General features: G+C 51.2%; 1 protein-coding gene and 1 pseudogene across 1 annotated transcript in view; one reads left to right on the top strand and one right to left on the bottom strand.

The window, feature by feature from the left end:
• The window catches only part of BACE2 (beta-secretase 2), a 90,668-nt gene extending 65,915 nt beyond the window's left edge, over nucleotides 1–24,753 (bottom strand). The window contains exon 1 of the mRNA XM_025863457.2: nucleotides 24,448–24,753. Coding sequence (XP_025719242.1) covers nucleotides 24,448–24,738 — 291 coding nt within the window. The 5' untranslated portion in view covers nucleotides 24,739–24,753. The remainder of the gene's footprint in view (nucleotides 1–24,447) is intronic.
• On the top strand, nucleotides 13,338–13,937 carry LOC112816759 (large ribosomal subunit protein eL22 pseudogene; annotated as a pseudogene).
• Nucleotides 24,754–27,986: the final 3,233 nt, after the last annotated feature.

The raw sequence follows: 27,986 nt of genomic DNA, 5'->3' as shown, positions 1-27,986 counted from the left end.
AAGAGTTCAGACAAAGAAGGGGCTCCTGGGTGGCTCAGTCGGTTCAGCGTCCAACTCTTGGTTTCAGCTCAGGTAATGATGTTGGGGTCATGAGATCAAGCCCTGCCTCAGGCTCTGCACTCAGCACGGAGTCGGCTTGAGATTCTCCCTCCCCCCCTGCCCCCATCCCTGCTGGCAGGTTCTTGCTCTCTAAAAATCAGTCAGTCTTGGGGTGCCTGGGTGGCTCAGTCGGTTAAGTGTCTGCCTTTGGCTCAAGTCATGATCCCGGGGTCCTGGGATCGAGTCCCCCGTCGGGCTCCCTGCTCAGTTGTTCAGTGGCAAGCCTGCTTCTCCCTCTGCCCGCCGCTCCTCGTCTGTGCACGTGTACTCTCTCTTTGTGCAAATAAATAAAATCTTTAAAAATAAATAAATCTTTAAAATAAGAAGAATTCAGACAAGGAAAGCCATTTGGAGTGTGGGTCTCCTCCTGTGTGCAGGGACGCCCGACGGGGCCAGGCAGATGGAGGGTTAGCCCCCGGCAGCCCAGACGCGGCATCAGCCTCCCAGGTCCAAGGACAGTTTTTGTTGTGGGCAGCAAGAGTGTCACAGCACCCTTGGAGAGAAGAGAGCAGGACCCTCTAAACCCACGGCCCACACGAAGCTGTGTCTGTGGGCTTCCAGCTCTCGTGCTCGTCCTTATGCGGCAACGTGGACCGCTAGCTTGCCTCAGTTGGCATTCTAAGGCTCCACCTGTGCTTTCGGCTGCAGAGACTCGAGACAACACCCACACACACATCCTGGGGGTGGTCACACATCCAGGGCAGGCCCTGACTGCTGACCAGCAGAGCGAGGGCCAGGATCAGGAGCCCGGTCCCCACTGGGCTCACAGCCGCCGGTGTCACACCTGAAGAAGGTGCGGGCTGTCGGCCAAGAGGCTGCACAGGGTGGCCTGTCTTCAGGGATCCAGACAGTCCAGGAGTCTGGTTCTCTGCCCCTTGGACAGCGAAGCCAAGCATGCTTTGATCGGGGAGCTGCCGTAAGCAGCCTCATATCCACCAAGCTTCTAGAAGAAGAACTGGGAGCCACACTGCTTGTCTGCAAAGGGATATTCAGCGACAGGTGGCCTGGATGCTTCCATCTGCTTGCCCAGCCCTTCCCTCTGTGTAGGTGAACTCGGGAGGGGGCTAGGGAAGTGGAGAAAAGAGCACAAAGGGCCCCTTCCCTACGGAGGTGTCCCAGCCCAGGGGGACCTCCCCGGCTGGAGTTTCCCTCAGCCTCTGGGCTTACGTAATCCACCTGCTGGCAGGAGACAATCCCACCGATGGAGGAATGGCGGTGGATTGTCAGGACTCCTATGTAAAAGTCACAAGGCTAGACCCCATTCACTGATGCCAGTGAAAATAAGGATCCTCTTTACCATGGAAAAGAAAATTCATGCTGAAGGGTGCTTTTTTATTTTTGTTTAAAGATTTATTTATTTGAGACGGGGAGAGGGAGAAAGAGAATCTCAAGCGGACTCCACACTGAGTGCGGAGCCCAACCCGGGGCTCCATCCCACGACTCTGAGAGCCTGACCTGAGCCGAAACCAAGAGTCAGACGCTTAAGCTTAACCAACTGAGCCACCCAGGAGCCCCAAATGGTGCTTTTTAAAGAAAGTACAAGAGCAGGTTTGTCCCTGTATTTGGGTGACTGTGGAGGGAGGGAAATTTCTATTTCCAGAGAGCAAGGTAGGCTCTTCTTTCCCAAACAAACAACTAACCACTCCCCAAAACCCCTTATAGGTTTCCAGGGATCTTAGGAGACATCGTTTTAGCTAAAAATCAGTTCTTTCTGCACATTTTCCAAAGGCGTTTAAACATATTCTCATCAAAGGTGCAATACCTTAACTCTCAAAATATTTCCGGAGATTCGCTAAATGCTCCCTTTTGCTCAAGAGTTGGTAACTGCAACTTTTTGAAAAGCTATTTCAGATCTAATCTTTCAGAAAAGAGACAGGAGATAAACTTCACCCAGGTCCCACACTGAAACATCGTCAGTTTTTAGTCAATATTTAAAAAAAAAAAAAAAAAGGAAAGACAAGGCGTATATACACTTATATTGCTGCAGCAATAGCCAAGATTGTCAACTTACCGTTATGATCAAGTGGTTATTTTTCACTATTATTCTCAGCATTAAGATTCATTTTTTTAATCGTGGTGAAATACACGGAAAATTTGCCATCTTAACCATTTTTAAGTACACAGGTCAGTGCTGCGCAGCCATCTCCACCGCCTACCTCCAGAACATGTCCATCTTCCCCAAACTGACACTCTGTCCCCCATGAGACACTAACTCCTCCTTCCCTCCTCCAGCACCCCCCCCACCGGCACCCACTCTCCTACTTTCTGACTCCATGAATCTGACTACTCTAGTGCAATCAACCCAGTATTTCTCTTTCTGCATCTGGCATATTTCACTGAGCAGAATGTCCTCAAGGTTCACCCACATGGTAGCAGGTGTCAGAAGTCCTTCCTTTTTAGGGCTGAGTACTAATCCGCCATACGGATTCATCACCATCACGCTGCGTCTGTCCATTCATCCATCAACAGACACTTGGGTTGTTTCTACCTTTTGGCTGAATAATGCTGCTAAGAACACAGGTGTACACATATCTCTTTTAAAGTGTTTCAAGTCTTTTGGGAAGGTTATTTTTTTTCAGCAAATATTTCGTGAGCAGCTACCACATGCCCGGGGCCACGGAGACAAAGAAGATCGGGTGCCCCTTCCAGATTTTACCACCTAATAATATCGAGACAAAAAAGACCAGCCTTCTCTTTTTATGATGGTCTTCAGTCTCTGTTGAGGTGACTGTGGGACCAGTGAGGAACGAAATGCTAGTAACGAGAGATTAATTATTTGAGGCTTATCCACTGAATTTAAAGTTTAATTTCTAAGCCCTTCCCCCTGCCAATCAACACACTTCAGAAAAAATAACTCCCTCTATTTTACGATGCTATCTGCCTAGGTACCGTAATTAGTTTTAATACTGTGTGAAACACAAAAGCAGCAGCATAGGGACATGGACTGCCGATCACAACCCATAACCGTCCATACACTGGACTAGATCCAAAACTGATCGGCCGATTGCGCCTGCCAGGTTAGCCTCTCACGGTTTATTTTATGAAAATACACACACACAGTATTACCATTATGGGCTTCGAAAGCAGAAAGCGTGACTTAAGTCCTAAGTGGCACCAAGGTATGAACACCTTCTAACAACACTGACAATTACACACAGTGAGCGATAACCCATGAATCCTCACGCCTGGCTCACTGTGGGACGGGATGCAGCCTTTGCAATGACCTCTTCTTAAAATCTGAAGTGTTATCTCCAACTCGCCTCACCTCTTTGCATGCTGTCTGATCGGCCCACACGTGGAAGGAGTAACACAGAAAGGCCACTGTTTGGGGCTTGCCAGCCTTGCTAATTTCAGGCCAGCCATTTAAGAAACCGGCTACTTCTATGTGGTTTGTAAAAAGGCTTTGATGGTTTTTTCTCGTTAAACCCATGAGGGGGGAAAATGTTTTAATAGGCATATGGCGATCAAAGAGATCATTCTCTGCTAAAAAGATTTTTTAAAGCCCTTCCAAGTAAATTCCTCTCAGGAAAGACATTAAATCTAAATCTCCATTGATCTCCACATTTTTATGGTGTCTATAGATATTCTGAAAGAACGCTAACCCAAAGGAGAAATGACGGATGCATCCCTCTTTTGTTTCCACGCCAGCGAAGCGTAGACATTTTCCTAATTAGGGTGTAGAACAGCCACACAGAAACCTTCCAGAACATTCTAGAAATGGGAGACACTAAGACTTGGCTAGAAAGACTGCAACATATTAACCTTGACAAGATCTCCAACACACATGTGAGAGCTTTTCTGTACCATCACTAAAAGTCCCTGGCGCAGCAAACGTGGAGACAGACACCATCATCCACCACCTCCTAACTCCCACCGCCCGCCACGGGCATTGGAAGCCCCCCGCCACCCACGCAAGACAGCACCCCACCAATGCCCCCAACTCTCTTTCATATCACTCACTTGTCCCCACCAGGATCACTCCCATCTGCTTACAAACAGGCTGTTCTATTTCCCATCTTAGGAAAGGAAACAACACACAACTGTCTTGACCGCAGAGCCTCCTCCAACCACGGCCCCGTGCCTCGGTGCTCCAGCAGTGAAGCCCCTTGCAGGAGGTGACTGCACTCCCGGCTGTCAAATCCCCCGTCCCTTCCACCTGAACCCAGGAGACAGCTCTTCTCCGCATCATGTGCCAAGGCCAGCCAACAGACCTTCTGTCCCTTGGCCACCGTGGGATTTGGGCCTGTTCCTAACTCTCTGCTTCCCCGGGCTCCGGGACGCATGCACCTCCCAGCTTCCCCCCCATCTCCCTGCTGCTCCATCTCCCTGATTCCTCCTCACCTCCCCAGCCTCCAAGCTTTGGGGTGTCTCAGCGCCCGGACTTGGACCTCGCCTCTCTGGCCTGTCTCTGCTCACGGGAGACTGCATCTCAAGCCATGGCTTCACCCAGCTGCTCTGCAGTCAACACTCAGGCTTACGTCTCTGTCTGGGACCCCTTGTCTGAATCCCACATGCATATTCAGCGGCTCTGGGACCACTCACCTTGCATGTTATAAAAGGTGTCTCAATTTGGCATTTCCAAAACCAATCTCCTCATTTTACCTTCTTGACCACGTAGCTCTCAGCAAGAGCAATGCCCCCCTTCCTGCTTGTCTCCTGCCTCCGCTCCCACAGCATGTCCACCGTGCTCCAACTGGGGCCTCCCTGCGGCTCCTCCAACATGGAAGCACACATCCTTCTCAGGGCCTGGGGCTGGCTGTTCCCTTGGCCTGGAACACCCTTCCGCACGGACCTCACTCCCTCTCTCTCCGGGCCTCTGCTCGAGTGCTGCCTCATGGAAGAGCCCTTCCCCGGGGCCAGCCTACAAAATGCAGTCACACCTCCCTACTCCCCACACGCCTCTGTCTGCGCTGTAATCCACCTGGATTTGTCTGTCTCTTCCCACTAAACACAGATCCGAGAAGGCCAGATTTGTCATCTCTGGCTCACTGCTGCACCCTCTGTGCCCAGAACAGGGCCAGGCAAGTAGAAATACACATCACATATCTGCTGGATGCAGTCACCTGAGACTCAAGAGTAACTGCCTTACAAAACAATACCCAAACTCAGACACTAGGCTAGATTTTATTAGGAAACATAAAAACAGAAGAATTGAAATGAGTCTGAGGGGTCACTGTTCTGTCCATTGGAATCACCCCAGGAGCTACTATATGTCATCTCCAACCCAGAGAACAGAGCCTGGAACCCATACTTTTAACAAGGTCCCAGGTGACCTGACAGCCAGCCAGGAACGGGGGACCACTGACGCAGTCCAACCCCCCTGTAACACAGCACCACCACCCGGAGCCCCCCAGAAAGCTGCCGACATTTCTGCCAAACTCCTCAGCCAGGGGAAGCTCATTACCTGCTGTCCTAACTTGTTAAAAGTCTAGAGCATCTGTTTAGGCATGTTCTTCCTTTCTCAGTTTAGTTCAACAAATATTTATTTATTTAGTTTTAAAGATTTTGTTTATTTATTTGACAGAGACAGAGCGAGAGCGAGACAGGCAACACAAGCAGGGGGAGTGGGAGAGGGAGAAGCAGACTCCCCGCTGAGCAGGGAGCCCAACATGGGGACTCGATCCCAGGACCCCGGGACCATGACCTGAGCCGAAGGCAGACGCTTCGCCGACTGAGCCACCCAGGCGCCCCTCACAAATATTTATCGAGGATGGATTCGGTGCCTGTCCTCATGGAGCTTCCACGGGGCTAAAGAGCTGGCGGCCCCCACCGCTTCCCAGCAGACCCACGTCTGCACTCTGTCGATTATCTCAAGTTGAGAGAGTGTGTCCTCCCTAGAGCCCACTGCACACCTCCTCTGGGGCCGGATGGGATGCACATCTCCCTGGAGGGCGCCAAGTGTTGGTCACGTGACGTGACTTCTTACCCCTTCCTCGGTGCCTCCCAGGGCCCCACTGAAAGTCAATATCCAGCCTTCATTTATCACCTTCCAACCATCCGCTAATCAGACATCTAATTATCGTGCTTGCTTATTTATTAGCACGGCCCCTAAGCAAGGATGACAGGCAAATTCATGAAGTGTCCCATATTTTCAACATAGAGGGGATTAAGAGTACAATTATCATGATGAGCACTGAATAATGTAGAGAACTGTTGAATTACTACATTGTACACCTGAAACGAGTATAACTAATTTAACTAATAAAAAAAATCTGATTCTCTATTTCCATCCATACCAACTAACCTTCCATGCCACGATACAGGCACAACACTGGGTGACCATCACCTCTGCCCACTGATCAAAACCATCTGTGAAAACAATTCGTAGTAAATACTGTCTTATGTGATTTCACAATACCTTAAGACACTAAAAACTATATAAAAGCCAACATCAGACAGAGTTAGGATTTGTACTTCAGGAAGACTTTTAACCCTCCAGTACACACTGCCCCATCACATCAGGGCCCGTTGCTGTCAGCATCCACCTGAACTTTTAAAACAACCGACTTTTTTTCTTTTTAAGATTTCACTTATTTATTTATTTGAGAGAGTGAGAAAGAGAGAGAGCACAAGCAGGGAACGCGGCAGGCAGAGGGAGAGGCAGACTTCCCGCGGAGCAGGGAGCCCGACGCGGGGCTCGATCCCAGGACCCTGAGATCATGATCTGAGCCGAAGGCAGCCGCTTCGCGGACTGAGCCGCCCAGGCGCCCCTAAAACAATCACCTTTGAGTTTTAATTACTGACAATGATCCTCAAGAACGCTGGGCTCGCTAGCCTGGAAAATACTGATGACTGCTGATTCCGGGTGGAAATGGCCAAAACGGACTCCATTTTGACCTCCTCCACCATCAGAATAGATTTCCCTCAGAAACCACGGTGAGCGCGGACTCCAGAAAAGCGTTCCACCTCCCCGTCTCCCGCGCTGGTTTCCACAAGGGCCTGCAGCCGTGGCCGGGAGCAGCCGCGCACCCCGCTGCGGCCCAGCCGCACCTCTCGGGGCTCCTAGACACGACAGACCTCGGAACCCGCTGCTGCGTCTTCAGTCTCCCCGGAGGAGGCTGCCAGGTCTGAGGTCAATGAAGCGCCGACACGGAGGCAAAGGCTGTAAGGGCCCAAGCTGAAAGCCTCCTGAGCCTAAGTGCCAGGTCTTGCACAAAACAGTCCCGTCCTTTTTGGACTCAAGCGCACAGAAGGGCAGGCAGCGCGCTGGCCCTAGCCTTTGGGTAGCTGGCTGTAAAAGAAAATGTAAGCTTCGGATGGGCCTGAATGTCACAATTTTGCCCCAAGGGGATGGGTCTTGATTTGAGAAAAATAAATAAGCTTAACTCCTTTAAACGTGCTTCCCTTCCGTCTGGCGTGCGCCGAGAGGAGCGGCTGGGGTGCACTGTGGGCTCCCTTAGCATTCACTTACTCAAGAACCAAGACTTAACAGGACGAGTGTGTTATGGTCCAGAAATTAAAGCCAGGTGGCATCTTACAGCAAAGGGACCATTCTGTCACGGAAGGCCCACTCTGTCCTCCTTCCTGCCAACACAAACCGGCCTGGTGAGCAACGACCGCGTGGGAAAAGTGGGGAGGGCCTCCGGGGGGCCACAGGCGCTCTGACTCCATCATGACCCGGGAGGGAGACAGCGCGTATCACTTGGCTCAGCCTGGCGTCTTTTTTTTTTTTTTTCCTAAGATTTTATTTATTTATTTGACAGAGGGAGACAGCGAGAGAGGGAACGCAAGCAGGGGGAGTGGCAGAGGGAGAAGCAGGTTTCCGGTGGAGCAGGGAGCCCGATGCGGGGCTCGATCCCAGGACCCCGGGATCATGACCCGAGCTGAAGGCAGATGCTTAATCGACTGAGCCCCCCAGGCGCCCCGGGAGTGGGATTTATACACCAGCTTCTCTCTCATCCTACCAAGCCCAATTCCAAGCCAAGGGAAAAGGGAGCCTGAGCAGTGCAGTCCACAGAAGCTGGCCACCCAGGCAGGACAGAAGGGCCTGTCCCAGGAAAACCCCCTCCTCCGTGGGCACCCCAACCAGATGCCACCCACAGAGGCGTCCCGAGCACCTTGCTCCTAGCTGGCCTCCCACTCCCCTCCCTTCCAGTGGCATCCCCCAGAAGAAGGTGGGGAGGAGGGCAGGAATGGGAATCGGAAGGAGCACGGACAGGAGTTAGAAGGGGGGGCTGCTGACCCGCCACCCCACAGGCACAGCTGGGAAAAGAGGAGCGGAGCCAAGCTGGACCCTGCCTTCTGAGACTGCCTATAAACGAGTGGACAGCACAGAAACAAAGCGGGGGTCACTCCCATCCGCTGACCGGACAGAGGGGAGAGCCGCGCCACACACAGGCTCTGCGTGGCAGATCACTGCTGGGAGTTGACATTTACGGTTTAGATCAAGCTTTCGATTGTCCAGTGCCATTCTGGGGCTGCTCTGGGAGAGGAGCTTATTGAAGAAGGCAGCCGGTACATCCTCCAGAAGGCCGAGTGTCCGGAACGGTCCAGCGAATAAACCAGTGGATGACCGTTTACTGGGCATCTGTGCTATTCCAAGACACACACAAACTCAGCTCACTGACAGGCAGTTTCTCTTGAATTAAACCAGCCCCCGACTCCGTACAGGGCTCCCAAATTCTCATGGACTAGTGACTGAAATTTTTTGGATAAACTACTGTAACAAGAAGAATATTTTGGGGGCGCCTGGGTGGCTCAGTCAGTTAAATGTCTGCCTTCGGCTCAGGTCATCATCCCGGGGTCCTGGGATCCAGCCCTGCATCGGGCTCCCTGCTCCGCAGGAAGCCTGCTTCTCCCTCTCCCACTCCCCCCTGCTTGTGTTCCCTCTCTCGCTGTGTGTCTGTCAAATAAATAAATAAAAAAAGAACTAAAATTCCTTGGGGTGCCTGGGTGGCTCAGTTGGCTGGGCATCCAACTCTTGGTTTCAGCTCAGGTCATGATCTCAAGGTCGTGAGATTGAGCATACGTCAGGCTCTGCTCCTAGTTGGGAGTCTGTTTGGAGATTCTCTCCCTCTGCCCCTCCCCCTCTCAAATAAATAAATCTTAAAAAAAAAAAAGAACTAAAATTCTTTGGAAGATTTTTACACAGGCAGTAAATTCTGTTTCTAACTTTAGAGTTCAAAAGTATTTATGTACGTAGTAAACATACCATTTCTGGTGGCAGAAATCAAGTAAGGATGGAAACACGTAAAGTTATCTCCCTGAAAAGACTTCTCTCCGTAGCAGGAGTTTCTTAAGAAAAGGCAGTTTCTAAGTCCATGTGAAAGTTATCACCTGAAAGGGACCTGCTTGAACTGTTTATTATTTTTTTCAGTATCTACTAAGCAGCATACCCCTGCCAGCCACTTGTAATCACAGTAAAAGCCAGCAAATCTGGCCCAGTGGGTGGCTTTTTGGGAAGTGAAAGCATGTAACTCATCTGTAGAGGTCTTGAACTTTCGACACAGCAGACCCATAATATGCTGGAGCCTGCAAAGTGCTCGGCGGGTTGTCACAGCAAAGGAACAGGCGCGGGAGCAGGGGTGGTGCTCACTGAGCTGAACCATCACCTGGCTCTGGGGGCCTCTGTCCTGGACCATCCCGAGAGGAGAGAGGGGCGCTTACACGTGCCTACCCGCTTTGCCAGATGCATGCTCTCCTGTCTTCTCCACCTGGCTTTCCTCACTTGAAGTCTTTAAAGAGGGTCCTCGCTCGCTCACGGACGGACGCATCGTGCCCCACATGTCGGTGTGCAGCATTTCCCTCCCCCGGCTCCCTCCCTGGGAACATCCAGGTTGTCTCCAGTCGTTTGCTGGTGCAGGTGACATCACAAATAGCCATAGGGATGCAAATTTTTACAGTTTTCCCCGATGTAACTTCGTGTAAACGCCCAGAAGTGGGTTTGTGGGTCAAAGAATACATGCACACGTGATTTTACTAGACATTTCCAAACTCCCCTCCATAGCCTTTGTATGATGGCAGAACATTTTAGTAGAACCTTCCCTTGTCCTACAACTGCCTTCAAACACACTGAATTGTTCTTCCTCATACCTGAATGGAACCTTGGGCAAAGACTTTTTTCCCGAAAGCTTTGTGGTAATTCATTTATTTCTAGGCATTAGAAATCCAGTCCAATCTAAAGACAAAGCTTAAGGTCAAAGCTCCTATCTGGCATCCAATACCATGGGCCCACCTTAGGCTCAGAAATCTGCAGTGGGGAAGAGCAGGCATGGTGGGATTCATGTCTCTTTCCCCACCTGGCTCACAGCAATGCCTGAAACAGGAGGGAAGGAAGGTTTGGGGAAGAACGTGCTCATCTGACGTCATGACTGGCACGTTCTGGGAGTGGCTGATGCCTACACACTCACCCTTCCCCCTGGGGGGTATTTAGTAGGTTCCTCAGAGCCCTGGTCTCCCCTTCCCCCATTCCCACCACACACCTGTACTTCCTGGTGTGGACAAAACCCGCCTGCTGGCCATGGATGATGGATGCTCCCACCTTGGTCTCTAGAACCTGACAGTCTAGCCCGGAGGTCAGCCAACCTTTTCTGTACAGAGCCGGGCAGTGAATAGCCTAGACTCTGGCAATATGATATCTACCTCAACTCTGCCACTGTTGTGTGAAAGCACGCACAGACAACAGGTAAACCACCAACCCAGATGGCTGCATTCCCCACAAAACCTTATGGAAACAGGCAGATTGGCTCACGGGCCTTAGTTTGCTGGCCCCGATCTACCCCATGCGAACTCCTCCCAGTGGTCGTCTCCTGAGGGGTCCCCCTTTGTGATGGCCAAAGCCTACATCCCTGTTAACAGGGTCCCACATGGTGCTCACTGGACGTAAGCGTCTTGCCGACAACAGCAACAAAGACACTAATGAAAAGACTTCTCAACTTCTCCTCCTCCTCCTGGGAGATTTCAAGGAGAAGAAAAGAACGACAAACTACCTTAAAGTACTTTTTTAAAATCATTAAGCTATTTTTTTCCCCAAAAGTTATGATGCCGCATCATTTGGAATGTTTTCGGCTACGAGTAGAAGCTAGGTTTTAAGCGGCTCAAAGCAGCAGGGATTCTTCTCCACACTGAGAAGGGTCTAGGGACAGCTGGTATCAGATCAGCCCCTCAAAGAAAACCAGCATCAAATCACTGCTGCTCCCCTCACCTGACTCTCAAGGTCAGAAGCTGGCTCCCTGATGCCGACCTTCACCTGCACCAAAGGCAGGGAAGAGCTGAAAGTATCACCCCAGCCAGACCCGCCACTTTTATCTGGAGATATAAGCTTCCCTGAAATCCTCCAGGAGACCCCAATTTAGGTCCCCCTGTCCACAGCCGAGTGCTTAGTTACACTGGCAGCTGCAAGGGCAAGCTCCAGGACAGAGAGGAGAGGGCTAAGATGTTTTGGTTCAACCACCCAACTGAAGGCATCTGCCACAGGGCAGGTGACAGAGTCACCAAGACAGCCATGTTTCAAAACCTAAGCATGCACGTAAATAACAAAAGTACACTAGGGGCCTCTGGGTGGCTCAGTGGGTTAGGGTCCGACTCCTGACAGCTCAGGTTCCCATCTCGGAGTCGTGTACTGAGCACCCCATTGGGCTCTGCACTAAGTGGGGAGTCTGCTGCAGATTCTTTCCCTCTGTCCCTCCCCCCACTCTCTAACAAACAAATAAATCTTTTTAAAAAATACTCTCTATACTCAGCCTAGGCACAGCCCTCCACTTGGCCTTTTAACGCTTCCTTTTTATTTTTTTATTATTATTTTTTTTTTAGTAGACCCCACAGCCAACGTGGGGCTTGAACTCATGACCGGAGATCAAGAGTCACATGCTCTGCCACTTCAGCCAGCCAGGCGCCCCTAACACTTCACTTTTTTTTTTTTTTTTTAAGATTTTATTTATTTATTTGACAGAGACAGACACAGCGAGAGAGGAAACACAAGCAGGGGGAGCGGGAGAGGGAGAAGCAGGCTTCCCGCCGAGCAGGGAGCCCGATGCGGGGCTCGATCCCAGGACCCTGGGACCATGACTTGAGCCGGAGGCAGACGCTTATCGACGGAGCCACCCAGGCGCCCCCCAACACTTCATTTTTAAATGTGAAGTCAGCTAATAATCACCAGACATTTGTGGAAAGCCTCTGGCGCGAGATACACACCAGACAATGACCCCAAGAGAAGGACTCGCGGCCAAAAGAGAAAAGGCAGGAAGCCGAAAAGGAAAATTTCAAAAAAAAAAAAAATCGTAAGTTATTTCCTCAGAGAAATAGCAGATATGCAATTCGGAAACAGGAGTAAAGTACAACCACAAAAAGGAACATTCAGAGGGAAAAAGAAAGTGCTCTTGAAAATTAGAGAGAAAGTGGCAGATATGAATACAGAGTAGAACCCAGAGACCAAGTGATGAGAACTAGGAGGCCAACATCTGGATAACAGGAGGTCCAAAAAAAGAGAACATTTTACTAGAAAGCTTCTCAGAATTCAACATCCTGAGCCAGACTGAAAAGACCAAGTGCTGAACATTAAAACAAACAAAACAATGGGGCGCCTGGGTGGCTCAGTTGGTTAAGCGACTGCCTTCGGCCCAGGTCATGATCCTGGAGTCCCGGGATCGAGTCCCGCATCGGGCTCCCTGCTCGGCAGGGAGTCTGCTTCTCCCTCTGCCTGCCTCGCTCTCTCTCTCTGATAAATAAAAAAAATAAAAATAAAAAAATAAAACAAACAAAACAAGCCATACTAAGACACATTGTCATGAAATTTCAGAACACACCAGCTCTAAGAATATGGCATATCCGGTTTCCTCTGCCGCTCACTATCTTATATATGGTTCGTATACAAAGAATCACAAACCACAAGTGCATGGGGCTTATCAAGAGCGTCAAAGAATGCTAAACTCCCCAGGACGCAGGGGGATGCTGTCTGGCCAGAGGAGCCAGGACTGCTGGGCCCCGGGGTCCGCACGCACCCCTGGGGTGGGGATCCGAGCTCATGCGGACCCAAGGCGCCACAGGAAATGTTACCGCTCACTGGCCACGGCCAGGAGCCCCACCCACAGCTCTGCTGAAGCTGGGGTGGAGCATGGGGCTGAGATTTGAGGCTGGGCAGGCCCCTGCCTCTCTCCCCAGGCCTGAGCACAAACACTAAGATGTTTCATGGCTCATAAACCCAGGACAGCGAGGCATGTGTTCACAGCCATTGGGATGAGCAGCCCCGAGCGAGGCACCAGCTCTGGTTTGGAGGGGCAGGTGAGGATGGTCCTCAGGCACACAGGGGTCGACCCTCTATCAAGAGCCCAGCACAAAGGCCTGCAACCCGATCAGCCCACAGTCTCTCCCATTTGGGTGAAACGAACAAGGAGGTGGGCTACCACAGAGTACCATGTCCCTCAGGGTTAAGCCAAAGCGCAGCCCTTTCCGCCTCCGCAGCCGCCATGGTGCCCGTGAGAAAGCTTGTGGCGAAGGGGGGTGGGGGGCAAACAAAAGCAGCAAGTTCTGAAGTTTACGCTGGATTGCATCCACCCTGTAGAAGATGGAGTCATGGATGCTGCCAGTTTTGAGCAGTTTCTTCGGGAACGGATCAAACTGAAGGGAAAAGTTGGGAATCTCGGTGGAGGGGTTGTAACAATTGAAAGGAGCAAAATCAAGATTACTGTAACTTCTGAGGTGCCTTTTTCCAAAAGGTATTTGAAATATCTCACCAAAAAATATCTGAAGAATAATCTCCATGACTAGTTGTGCGTAGTTGCTAACAGCAAAGAGTTACGAATTGCGTTACCTCCAGATTAACTAAAATGAGAAAGAGGAGGAAGATGAGAATTAAAACGCATTTATCTGGAATATTTTGTATGAGTTCTTAAATAAAACTTGGGAACAAAAAAAAAAAAAAAAAAGAAGAAGCCAAAATGATGCAGGGGCGCCTGGGTGGCTCCGTCATTAAGCGTCTGCCTTCGGCTCACATCAGGATCCCAGGGTCCTGGGATCGAGCCCCTTGTTGGGCTCCCTGCTCCGCGGGAAGCCTGCTTCTCCCTCTCCCACCCCACCTGCTTGTGTTCCCCCTCTCACTATCTCTCTGTCAAATAAATAAATTAAAAAAAAGCCAAAATGCCCATACTTGTACTGACCAAAGGGCGATAAAAAGTATCTTATCTGTTTCTGAAACGAGTGTATACTTAGGAATAAGCACACCACTTATGCCGATAAATTCTTAGGCATCAGGAAGCTTGTGGATTACATGTGAGTGTCGGTGGGGCAGGGACCTGGCCCCGCCCTGTACCCCTTGTCACCCCTTGCTGCACGGCTCTCAGGCATCCCAAGGTGCCAGGCACGCAAGAGATGTTCAAAGTCTTAGGTTCAGAGCACTCGATCTTCAAAGGAGGTCTTGTGGTTGTTTTTAACCTCAAACATTATCTCCCTTTGCCCCCCGATCATTTTCTCTTGCTCAGTGCCCACATCCTCCTCTTCTGGAAAAAAAGTTCAAAGTACATATATCAATGAGAAGTACACTCTGGACTGACTCACAGAGGCTTTTGTGAGTTAGATTCTAGATCACTTTGGGGAGTTAGGATTTTAAAGTATAGAGCTTTAAAAATAAATAAATAAAGTAGAGCTTTAAAACTGTTTTGTGAAAGGCCGAAATGGGATTCTCAAATACAGCCAGTGACAGAGAGCATTCCTTCTTTCATTCCTCAAATATTAGCCTAACCTGTGCCAGCCACAAGGTCCAGCAGGAGGGCTGTGCTGAGCCAACAGTTCTGTGCATCTGACCCCTGAGCCTCCAAATGCACGGCCCTACGACTGTGCCTGGAGGCTTTCTCCAACCAGCCGAAGGACCCCAAACGCTGAAGGTGAGCCCACTCTGGAGCAGCCCTCAGCCCACACCTGGCAGGAGCCAGGGCAGGGTGGGGGGGGAGTGTCCGGTGCCCTTGCCCTTCATTTGGGACCACTGAGTCTGGCATCCTCTCTCAGGGATCCTCAGGGGGCTCACGCCCTGCTGCCCACACCTTCTCACTTCTCCACCCCCTACACATGATTCCTGAGATCGCCTCCCAAATAAACTGCCCACTCTCATGCTTGTCTCAGTCTGCTCCTGGGGAACCTGACTGAAGACACTGTTAGAAAACAGGCAATGGTCTCCTGGTGCCCCACCTCCCCTGGGTGCACTGAGCTTAATTTTCCTTAATTCAGAAACTCCTGGCTAACCATATTCAGCTCCCTTCCCCCAACTCTTCACGACACACACACACACACACACTCTCTCTCTCTCTCTCTCTCTCTCTCTCTCGACTTTGTTCTAATAAAATCTAACCCCAAAGCAGAATTTTAAAATAGAGGAAAGAGGAGCTGTTCCCAAAGCTGGCACATCGGAGGCACCCACGGCCCATGTGCACTCACGGCATGTGCCCCCCCCCCCCCGGGAGGGGACAGGTGTAGACTTCACCTGCCTGGCTTCACCCTGGAACCTGGTTCTCCCCAGCCTCTCAAGGCTGGGTCTTCCCATGCTGCTGGTCACAGCCAAACTGCACCTCCCCGGAGAGCCTTCCTCCAACCGCCAGGCTGGAGCAGTCTGTTCTGACCCGTGCCCATGACCAGGTTGGACTGTCTCAGCAATTAGCGGAAATTCTGTTTACTGTCTTACAATCTGTCTTGCTAACAAGCACACAGGTTCCAGCAAAGTGTCCAGATCTTTTACTTGTTTTGGAAAATTGGGTTGATTGGGTTGTTTGCTTTGTTTTGTTGAGTTTTGAGATACAAGTCCTTGTTGACTGGTGCATCCCGGGGCTTACAACAGAGCCTGGCACACAGTAGATGCTCAATAAAGACGCCAAGTGAGAAGAACCACAATGCAGGAACGAGACAGGGCTGTGAAGATCAGGGGCGATCCACAGGTGTCACACCGTCCCTCCCTGCTCATGCCCATGGCAGATGCTTCTCCTGGACATCCTCCCCTCATTGCTCCCAAGCCAGCTGAGTCGACATGTTGTTTCCAGGATTTCTCGACCTTGGTACTGCTGACATTTTAGACCAGATAATTATCTGTCATGGGCGTGAGGGGGGGGGGCTATCCTGTGCCTTGCCGGGACATGGAGCAGCATCCCTGAGACCTTCCAGCGGAAGTGAGCAGTACCACCAAACTTGTAACAACCAAAAACATCTCAAGACAGTGCCATATGTCCCCTAGACAGGGCACAACTTCTGGGGACAGAAAACCTCTGCCTTCGACCTATTTGCTGCCCCGGGGTTAAAGCTCTCTTCCCACCCCCACTGGAGAGAAACCAACACTATCCCATTTCCTTTTTGCTTAAACAAAAATAACCACTATCCCACTAAAGGGAGGGGCAGCAAAACAAATCTGTTACCGGAACCATCCGTAGCAACTTGTGATTTGTCCCGCCCTCCTACAGAGCAAGTACACTTTCTAGAGCAGTCCTCAGCACACTGCTCCGCAGCACGGATCCACAAAGCAAGGTTACAGTCGACAACAAGGTAGCCACAGGATGCCCCACCCAGCCCTGAAACTAACAGCAGCTCCCCCCAAACCAGATGTCTATGGAACCCAATAACTAAAAAAGTAACACTTGCATCTATACATTTATTTTCATTTCGTTTTCCTACTAATTCATTTTTATTGATTTACAAATTATTGCTCTGTGACAGAAGGAAATTTAAAAAGGACACCGTCAGCACACACGCCTTTAGAACACTTTCCCTGGAGAAAACGCAAGCCACATTTCCAACCCGCCAAACACAAGGAAGTTTTTGGAACACAATCTGCTTGAGGTAGAGATTTGCTAAACCCACAGAGGAAAACGCTAACCAAACAACAACATTTAGGAAGATAAAAGAACCTACCCATACCACGCAGGGAACCACGAAGCAGAGGAGAATTTTGCCTCTCTCGTGGCTCCCAAACCGCACCCGTGGGCTGGGGCCGAGCGACTGCTGGACGGGGACCAGGACGTGGTAAAATGCAGATGCTCAGGCCCGGTGCAGACTGTCTCACCCATAACATCTGGGCTGGATCCCGGGAAACTATTTTTAACCAGTTCTACCAGGTGCTCTTAGTCCCTCCCAGGCCAGCTGGGTTTGGGGACAAGGGCTGCAGTTGTGGCCAGTGAGCCTGCAGCACTTACCCTCCTCTGCCCCCTCCCCCAAACCCAGGGCCCTGAGCCAGATTCTGACAGATGCCCAGGTGACTTACCTGCACACAGCTGCTGAAAATTAGAGCTTTTGAAAGCACTCAGAACTAGAACAGATTATAACCGATTAAAAGAGTCCTCAAAGGGATCTCAGGTCACCTGGTCAAATCTCCTAATTTACAGCAGAGGAACCGAGGAACCAAGAGGTTCTCCAACACCAAACACTCGGCCAGCAACACCTCTGGGATCAGCACCCCAACACCCCAACCCCACATGACTGCAGTTCTGCCAGCTTCCCAGCAACTTGTCTGACTGCAAGAAGCTTATCGTTTCCAGGGGGCAGCCTGATGTCGTGAAGTGGCTCTGGATGCCCACTGAGGCTTCTGGAATCCACACCCACTTTCCCCAAGCAGCAAGCTTCCCTTCCCGCAAGCATCCTGACTGTCCCAACCTCTCTGCTACCTGGAAAACTTTTTGATTCAATACTCTCCACCTTTTTCCCCCCACGGCACTGCTTTCTGAGGGGCTGGCTTGTGGGCTGGGCTTTTGGGGGTTTGTGGGGCGTTTTGTTTCAGGCAGGGGGTTTGCATGGCTGGCAAGCTGAAGTAGTCCCCCTGCCTACCGCCAATAAGGCCATTTACCCAGTGCAGGCTTTGGAGGGGCTCCACGGTAGGAGCACGAGCCTGGCCTTAGTGAGGCCAGGTATAAATCCTCTCGCTGGGCCATTCTCGGTCTAGTGTGAAATGAAAGGAGAGAAGTTTCCCACTGCCCTTTACGGCTCCCCGCAATATGAAGCTGGCCCAGGGCAGCACCCCCTTTACTCTTCAGACGGTCCTCTTTATCTTCCTAAAATGGCAGTGCTGAGATTGTGTATTTCCAGGTACAGGTATATGACGTGCCATATAACAAAAATTCAAAAACGTCCAACCTGAGACCTGTGTTGGCTAGCATGCATTAACTCATAAACAAACCTCCTAGTTGTTTCTTTAATGTGGTTACACCAAGAGTATTTTTGTTTCCTCTTTGAGAATTCCAAGAGCAAAAAAGCAACTGAGTACCAACAGGCAAAAAATCAAATAGTCCATCTGGACCAGAAGGGGACAAAGGGGCGCCAAGTGACAGTCAAGCTAACTGTGCATCACAAACACATTCTCCAAGACTCAGGAAACTAGCCCAGAGTATGGGGTACACATCCTTACATTTCACCCATAAATACACATATCCGAAGTCACAGGTGAGCAGGGCCATCCACCTGCCTCACGGCTGCGTTCTGTTTTGCAGATAGTATCCATTGTCACTGAGGTACAATAAGCCCCAGCGTCAACATCAAGCCCAGGCTGGACAAAAAGAACAGAGTGAGTGGAAGAATCCAGGACACAGGGCAATGGAGCCAAGCGTGAGCAGAAGCCCCACTGCTGGCCGTAGAGGTGGTCCATAGGTTGGAGAAAGAAGTGCCCATCATCACCCTGGACCCACCACCTACTTCTGCTGCACCCTGCCTGGGGCAAAATTCAGCAGCCACCAACCCAGACCTTCAGCCTAGGTGGACCCTGAATCCAGGGGCCATAGGCTTGACCTGCTCCCATTCTGGGTCTGAGCTATAAAATAAAACCCAAGGCATGCTGCCAGGCACCAGCAGGAAGGGAACGCTGCCTTGAAATGTCTGTCCTCAGGTCCAACATGGCATGTACTATCGTGTGCAGAAATCACTCCTCACAAGAGCCGACCTTAACTTCCCCCCTTCTGGTTTTTAGTTAGGAGGGGCCAGCAATGTTCTAGGAGGAAACAGCCCAGAGGAGGTTATGCCCACCTGTCTTCAACAGAGGAAATCAGAAGTCAAGAAAGCGCTGGATGGGACAGGAAGAAGTACTGGAGAAAGGTGTGTATTTTCTATCAAACATATTCAATAAAGAGGATTGATGGATGCCTTACAGTCTTTTTTTTTTTTTTAAGATTTTATTTATTTATTTGAGAGAGAGAGAGCACGAGCGGGGAGGAGGGGCAGGAGAGGGAAAAGCAGGCTCCGTGTTGAGTGGGGAGCCCGATGCCGGGCTTGATCCCAGGACCCTGGGATCATGACCTGAGCCGAAGGCAGACGCTTTAACGGACTAGAGCCACCCAGGCGCCCTGCATTACAGAGTCCTTAAAACAAGAAATGCAAGCTTTCAAGCCTTCCCAGCATGAGTATTTGTTAAGTCATGGGGCAGAAGGAGAGGGAATCTCAAGCAGACTCCCCGCTGAGCACGGGGCCCGACACACGGGGCTTGATCTCATGACCCTGAGATCATGACCTAAGAAACCAAGAGTCAGATGCTTAACCAACTGAGCCACCCAGGCGCCCCTAAAATAAATACATATTTTTTAAAAGATATGTTGAAATCCTAAACCCTGTCTTTACAGTTGTAATGAAGCTAAGCTGAGGTCAGAACGGACCAGGGTGAACCCTAATCCAATGACTGCTGTCATTCTAAGAAGCAAATTTGGACCTAGAGAGACACACACCAGGGGTGGGGGGATTTCATTTGAAGACAGACACAGAGATTGGAGAGATGCAGCCTAGAACCAAGGAACAGGGAGGACTGCGGGCAGCCACCAGAAGCTGGGAGAGGCGGGGGAGGGAACAGGGCCCTGGCAACACCTTCCTCTGGATGACTGACCTCCAGAACTTCGAGAGAATGGATTTCTATTAAGCCACCTGGTTTGTGGTGATCTGTGACAACAGCTGCAAGAACCTAGAAACTCAAAGATCTCCAACCGATAAGGGAAGGGCAGCACAGCGTGGCCAATCACCCGTCCGCCGCCATCACTGGGGTAATGCCACCAACATCCCAGATGCTTCCGGCCACACCCAAGTCCTCCGCAGGTGAATGAAAATGGGTATTTTTTTTTTTAAAGTCCAAGTGCACAAGGGGAGCAGTAAAGTGCTCAGACCGCGGGACAGAACCGGGCATACCCCACTGACAGATACCCCAGCTCTGCCACTCACCGGGGAACCTTGGACAGATTACTGGGCCTCTCCGCACCTTGCTCTCTCCATCTGATAATTAAATTGAGTAACTTCTACGTCCTTCCCAGGGCCGTTTGGGGGAGTAAATGAGGCAAGCTGAGCAAAATGCTTAGCATGGTGCCCACTATCCAGTGAGCCTGAAATAAAGGTTAGCTAGTAATATTAACCGTTGTTAGCAACTTCTCAGACTGTCCCTCAAGGGGCTTTGAGCAAATGCCTCGGTCCGGCCTTTCTGCCTTCCGAAGGAGGACCTGGATCTTGAATTCTTCCATCAAAGCTCAGGAGCTGCTACCTGTCGCTCACAGGACCTGGTAGGAACCTCGCTGTTGACTTTCCTGTTCTTCAGACCCCAGAAATCTCTTCCTTTCCCGTTGTCCTTAATATTTACCATCTCACTGTGTTCCATCAAATTTATTCTCAGTGCCCATGCCTTCCTTTTTCCAGCCTCGCCTGCAGTGAGCTTCATGTAATTTAGGGACACTGGATTGCTTATTCTAAAAAAGACAAACTCCTAAATTGCATATACTTGGCACATATCTTCAATCCTAAGTCTTCCAAACAATTGTGTACTAAGAAGTGGTAAGCCAATGCGCCATGATTAAAATGTGAGTCCCCAAAATAATTTCTTAGCTCCTTACATTCGAATGTTTAAATATGAAAATCGTGTTGCTGTCTGTTTCATCCGTATTAGCGGAGATGACAGAAAATCTTTTATCAGAAACCCCTAAGGGCTTTTTAAGGCCATTACAAGGTACAGAGCTGCAGACCCTTAGCATCTCCAGTTGGATTTATTGCGTCAGGGTGAAAGCCTTTTTTTAAAATAATGGAAATTGCTATAATTATAATCACTTTAGAACACCATTATTATTATTAAGAAGACCAAATTGCATGGTTCAAGCGGCTGCTGGTTCTCTACTGTTCGAAAGAAGTCACGTGATGGTATCAAACACCTGGCACTCATCTCCATGCCAACGTGGTCCTGCTCTCACACGGGCTTCGGGGCAGATGCCTGTGATGTCTTCAACGGTGGCAGGCAGAACGACGAACCCCTGGTTCTTGATGAAACATTCAGGGAACGAGCACATGTCCAACAGTGGGCTTTCCTATGGGAGACCAGGGTTCTGTGCAGCTCTGGTTCCTAATGACCTCTCCCTCTCCCATGCATACCTGGAGCCAACCATTCAGTGGGTCACCCTGAAGGGAGGCAAAGGATGAAGGGACAGCAAGGGGCTGGAGTCCATTTTTGGTCACCCATTGAGTCCCTAACACCTTGGGCTTTAACGTCCAAGGACCTCTGGCTGGAGAGGGTAGTTAAAGGCCAATTTTTTTTTTTTAGAGGGAAAAACAGGGGTGCCTGGGTGGCTCAGTCGGTTGAGGTCTGCCTTCTGCTCAGGTCACGATCCTCAGGGCCCTGGGATCGAACCCTGCATCGGGCTCCCTGCTTAGCGGGGAGTCTGCTTCTCCCTCTCCCTCTGCCTGCCGCACCCCCTGCTTGTGCTGTCAAATAAATAAATAAAATCTTAAAAAGAAAAAAGGAAAATGGGAAAAAGGAAAGGTAGCAGTAGGTATGGGCCCAGTGGTTCAGAACTTGGCTTCTGGAGTCTAGCCACCTGGGCTGGATTGCTGGCTCTCCTCCCTCTTTCTTGTCTGGTTCCCTGGGCCAGTCATTCAACCTCTCCAAGCGTGTTTTCCCATCCCCTAAATGGATATCAGAACTGCGAGGTGGTTGCGAGGACCCCCCCCCCAGGAGAACACACACACACACACACACACACACACACACACACATGCACGCACGCACGCACACACGCACAGCATACGCCCGCAGCAGGGTGCTTACCAGGAGGGGAGCCCTCCACCCAGTCAGGGACTATTACTTCTCCAAAAATTCTTGGTTATTTAATGCCTGAATTTACAATTTCATTCTTCTCTCCACCTAAGCAAGTTTTATTTTAGGTTTAGGAGAATCAGCAGAGAATAAATGCATAACTCTTGGCCATTAATGGAGCAGGAAACCTCACTCCAAGTTCAGAAGTCACCCCAGGGCCTGCTGCAAACACCTTGCTGGTGGCCGGAGACATTTCAGGAGGAGACAGGGAAGAAATGAATCCCAATGCACTTGTCACTAATACCTAAGAGTTTATAGTAGGCCTCTGGAAAGATCGTACACACGGATCTTGCTATAAAACAGCTTATTACTAAATCAGGCCAAGAAGGAGGAACAGAATATTTCATTCCCCGTCAAATGTAAAAATTAAATCTGGATTGTTAAAAACAGCCTTCCCTGGAAACATGCTCATCTTTAACTGAGAAATAACCTTGAATGAACTACTTCCTTGGCCAGGGTAAAGATATAAGCACTAGGCTTCAGTACGATCCTGTTAATTAAACTTCATCATTTTAAAGTAAAGGTCACTGGGATGCCTGGCTGGCTCAGGCTGCAGAGCATGTGATTCTCGGAGCTCCGGGAGGTGAGTTCAAGGCCCACGGTGGGCCTAGAACTTACTTAAAAAAATAATAAAATAAAGGTCACTGGATTAATTAATAAAGAAAAGCTATTATTTATGAAAGTTTTTTTTTTGAGAACCCAAGAGAAATCTTATCCCCCCCACCCCCGTTTTTCTTGAGCCTTTCTTTTCCCCTTCCTGTCTTCTCTGGAGGGAGACAGACATCAAGGACCCCTTTCATCACAGCACCCAAACTGCCCAAACCTTTACTTTAGTACAAAGACTTCCCTTCCACTCAAAAATTAACAAGAGCTCTTCCCCACAAGGCACATGTTTTACAAAGGGAGAGTCATTTCCTGTTCCCAGAGATCATCCTTGAGCCACTAAAGAGGTTCATCCGCAATCTTGCGAAACCTTGGGAAGGCAAAAAAGTACAAAGTTCTCATTCTCACCACGAGCGCGTGTCTTCACGTGGTGGCTCTTACCAGCACCCACACCTCTGTGGTCAAGTTAAGCTCCCTCAGCTGACGCCCTCCCCCTCCCTGCCCACCATCCCCGCCGGGAAGACCAAAGACAAGGAGGAAAGGCAACCAGAGTTAAAGTTTTGAGCAGAACACATTTCTGAAGGTTTTTTTTTAAAACTAATTAAGCAAGTGTAGAAGTTACTCAGTAGAGTTTCTTTTTTTAAAAGAATTAGCATGGCGCGTCTTTCCTCTTAAGAAAGTCTTGAATAATTTAATTAGAATTACACCAAAGTCATGAGTATGTTCTATTTATGGGGGAATCATACTGAATTGAAACTCAAATGACAATGTTAAAAATAAAAACAAAGTATCTTGGGACTGTACTCAATTGATGAGAAAAACCTGACTTCAAATCACACTTAGATTAGGTAAACGTGGAAACAGGAGGGGGGCCAAATCAACTCCAGGAATTCTGTTTCTCTTAAGATCACTGAGCCGGGGGCCATCGTTTCTTGCAACAAAAAGTGCTAATAAATTAAAATCAGATTAAGATAAAAAGAAGGCTGTTTGGTTTTATTTTTATTTGGTCATCGGGAAGCCACCCGGCCCCGGAAGGCTTGCTCAGCCCGTATTTTTCCGCAGGAGCAGGACTGCATTTAGTACATTCCACACACACGTCTGCAGACGCTGGCTCCGTGCAGAGAGACTGGGCGGCTGGGCAGGCGGGAGGAAGCCGACGAGCCAACTCCGGGAGAGGAGAACAGCACGGCGGCCACGCGGCCCCCTCCGCCCGCAGCCAGCGAGCCTCCGCGGACAGGGCTGCTCGGCGGAGCTCGCGTACAGATCCCTCTCCAGGCACTGCGCCTCCGGAGCCGGCCACCAGCCCCCGTAGCAGTGAGACAGCATGGGGTGTGTGTTGGGGGGGCGGAGAACCGGCACCCAAAGTGAGCCCCCAGTACCCACAGCATCGCACCCAAGGCCCACGGCGCCGGCTCCCCGCTCGCCAGAAGGGCTGCCCGTTGGAGGCGCTCGCCGCCCGGCCGCTCGGAGGGGAGGACTAACAAGTTCTGAAACACTCGCGCACACCCTCGGCTGCGCCCCGGACAGGACGGCCCGCGCTCCGCGTCCCCAGGGCGCGCGCCCCGCTCCCGGCCCTGCGGGGCCCCTCAGCGTGTGGTTGGGGGCGACGCTAAACCGCGCGCAGGCACTGCCGGGCGCCCCCCCCCCGGAACCCCGGACAACCTGCAGCTGCAGCCTGGGGGACCGCAGGGGTGGCGAGGAGCGGGTCCCCTGGGCGAGCGAGCGAGCAAGCGCCAACCTACCTTCTGCGGGGGGGTTCCGATCAGCATCTCCAGGTAGTAGCCACGACCAGAGTCGCCCTGCAGGTTGTCCACCATGGCTAAGAAGTTGGCGGCGCCGCCGGCGGGCTCCAGGGCGAGCGCCAGGCCGTCCGCGTGGGGCGCGGCGCGGGGCGCGGCGGGGGTCCCGGGCCCGGGGGTGGGCGCGGCCACGCGGAGGGGCAGCGTGAGGGGTGCGGGGGCCGGCGCCGGGGCTGCGCGCAGGAGCCACTGGGCCAGCAGCGGCAGCAGCAGCACCGGGGCCTGCGCGCCCATGCCCGCGGCGGGGCCCGGGGGGCGCGCCCGGCCGGGCCCGTCCCGTCCGGCGGCGGTGGCGGTGGTGGTGGCGGCGGCGGCTCGGCGCGGGGCTGCGGGCAGGGCTGGGCGCGCACCGGGCGGGCGGCGGCAGCTGGGAGGAGCGCCGCGGGAGGAGGACCGGGGAAGCGGGAGGAGGCGCCGGAGCCGGAGCCGCCCCAGCCCGCTCCGCCAACTTGAGCAAGTTGGTCGCCGCTGCCCCCTCTGGCGGGCGGCGGCTGCCCCGCAGAGGCCGGGCCCCTCCCCCGCGGCCAAGGTCACAGCTGAGCGCGGGGTCCGCTGGAGCGCACCCGGCGCGCCCTACCCACTCTCTCGCTCGTCTCGGGCCGCGCCTCTTCCCCGGGAAAACTCGAGTCCCGAATTTCCTCGGAACGCGCCCCGCTGCTACGGCCAACGGATGTGACGAGGCTCGTCTGCTACCAGGGGGAAAGTTTCGGGAACCCTTAAAGGGGCAGCGAGGGCCTGAACTGGCCCCATGGCCCCGCGCGCGAGGGGCCCCCGCAGCGGTGGGGGGTGACTTGAGGGTCGGAGAGGACAGTAGGGAATCGTCAGAGAGCCGCGAGCTTCATCAGGAGTCAGCACCTCCCCTCGTTAAGTTCATCCCTGCCGCTCTTAAGCCCACGGGAGTCTGGCTGCATCTCTGGGCATTTCCCGTGCGCTGAACCCCCGCCCCCACCCCGGTTTCTCCTCACTCCCTCTCCTCTATCCCCACTTCGGCCCCTGGCTGCTGGGGCTGGGGGGAGGCAGGGAGAGCGCAAGAGCTTTGGAGACCTCTCCCTAGAAATCTTGGAGGGGGAAGCGGGCTTGGCTGCCTTTGCTGCCGCCCGGGGCCTAGGCTCCCCCAGGCGCCCACCGTTGCCGCCGGGGAGGTGGGGTCCGCTGCTGGCTTTGAGCTTGGGCTTCTTCGCCCCACGCTCGTCCTCGGCCGTAATGCAGACAATAAGATGCCGGGAGCTGCTCTCTCACCTCCCCCAGGACTCCCTCAGTCCACCGAGCAAGTTGCAGTCACGATGCAAAAATCAGGGCCGCCAAGTCTGGACCGCTGCCTTCCATCCCTGCCCCCCCTCCCCCCACTCCACCGGCCTTCGGAGGATTATCTAATTAATACTTGTTTAGCGGTGAACACCAAGACCAAGTAGCGCAGTAGTGCAAACAACGAGGGTTATTTTATTTCAGGTACTAAACGCAGGGGCGACAGTTGCACCAGCTAAAGCCCATCGATTTCTACTGAAACAAGGAGCAGAAAAATCTTTCTACCTCCTCCAGCTGAATTATGCTGGCTGTTTTGGAAAAACAAACCAACCCATCTTCAAACAGTGGGAAGGTTGGAGCAAAGCTTCGCTCCTCCCTATCATTTTCAGCTACTTCTGTTCAAGATTTGATTTTTATTCCTGTCTTCTCAATTTTAGAATCAGGTATAACTCTGCAAGAGACCCATATGTCAGAGATCTTCAGTTGTGTATATAAGAAGCACGTTCTCCCCAAACTATATCCCAACTTTAACAAATCCCGAGCCTCAGAAAGAAAGGCCTAGTTGGGCCTGTGATATAACCTAAATTGATATCCCCATAAATCTGCATAGTAATTCCAGGGCTATTATATTCATATATTCACATTTCAAATTCAAGGTTGTAGAGGAAGTGTAATTTTTAAAGAATGATTATTTATACTCTTTCATGTCCAGTCTTGAGGGGTTCAGAAAGACGTGCAGACAGTTCGCAGAAGAACATAACCTTGTAAAAAGCACATGGAATTTATTAAGGACGTTGGCATTGGGGCTACCTGATGTAAAGTTCAACATTAGAGACATTTGCTCTAATAATTAACCACAAGGGAAAATTTTAAAAATCAAGTCTAATTAAGGTTTGTCCTTCATGGTGCTCCTGACTCCACCTAGTGTGAGTATTCATGAACTTTTCATTTTGAAAGGACTCGTTTAGGTTTATGGGAAAACAGATGCATTAAGATATAGTCACAGAGGAGCTCATGCAGTTTTAATGGATGGCAGAGCTGTCTCATCAGAAAATAATGTGGGCTGAAGTGACAGCATCTGATGACAGTCCCCTTGGCCATCTCTGTTTTATGAATGGTCTCGTGGTTCTTGACCCCTCCTCAGAACGAGGATGCTGGCTGGGTCTGGAAAAGAATCATTTCACCTGCCAGGTGTTCTCACTGAAACCCTATGGGGCAGGCCTCTCAGGGGGCAGCATTAGGGACTCTATATCCTTCCAGAAGCACTTCTCTAAGAAAGAAGCCACTTCCCATAGCACGGGCAAGGAGGGGGGAGAAGGTGGCCCCCTCACGCACCTACAGCACCCCTGCATCCTCTTCAAACTGCCCCATGCCCCCTCCATGCACTGAGGGCCCCCAGCCATGCACTTCCTGGGGCCTCTCAGAAAAACCAGGGCCTACAAGTGAGACTGGCCCATCCTCCTTGTAAAGAGCAAACCTCCTCACCAAGAGCTCCTCTGGACAGCAGAAGGTGAGGACAGGTCTCACCCTCCTGTGCAAGGAGCCAACCAGGGATTCCTTCCAGAAGAATGTGGTGCTTGGCCAGGAAGATTGTCATCAGTGTGTTTGTTGATGTTCACCTTTTCTTACTGCTAGCTCTGAGCTCCTTTTACACCAGCAATTCTCAAATTTTGGGTCTTAGGGCCCTTTAAGTCTCTTAAAATTGGGGACCCCCAATGGAGCAGTTGGGGGGCTCAGTGGGTTAAGCAGCCCACTCTTGATCTCAGCTCAGGTCTTGATCTCAGGGTCATGAGTTCAAGCCCCGTGTTGGATGTAGAGATTACTTAAAAATAAAATCTTAAAAAAAAAAAAGTTTGAGGACCCCAAGGAGTTTTAATAAACCCATTATACAACAACATAAAATAACATTTTATGAAAACTAATCTTTTCAAAAAGTGAGAAGAATGGTTATTTTGCATTTTTGCAAGTCTCTTTAAAGGGTCAGATCATACTTGGAGAACTGCTGTGTGTACTATCTTTGGTTTCTACGTTTGCATCTACATTTTCAACCTATAATGACTCCTCTGTATCAGGCACTGTGTCAGCTGCTGGAAGAGAAAGGTGAAGTAAGATCTGGTCCTCGCTCTTGAGTTTGCAGACTCAGTCAAATGGCTCGTTCCTCTATCTGAGCGCCTCCCACACTTAGCAAGAGGAGGACACCAGCCACCTGCAGCCCTGTGAGAGCTTATCAGCTCATC

The sequence above is a fragment of the Callorhinus ursinus genome, unplaced genomic scaffold (genome assembly GCF_003265705.2).
Source record: "Callorhinus ursinus isolate GAN/ISIS: 27379988/994484 unplaced genomic scaffold, GSC_fseal_2.0 scaffold75, whole genome shotgun sequence".
In the NCBI taxonomy this organism is placed as follows: Eukaryota; Metazoa; Chordata; class Mammalia; order Carnivora; family Otariidae; genus Callorhinus; species Callorhinus ursinus.
The sequence above is the reverse complement of the archived record's forward strand: the minus strand, read 5'-3'. Positions and strand labels throughout refer to the sequence as shown.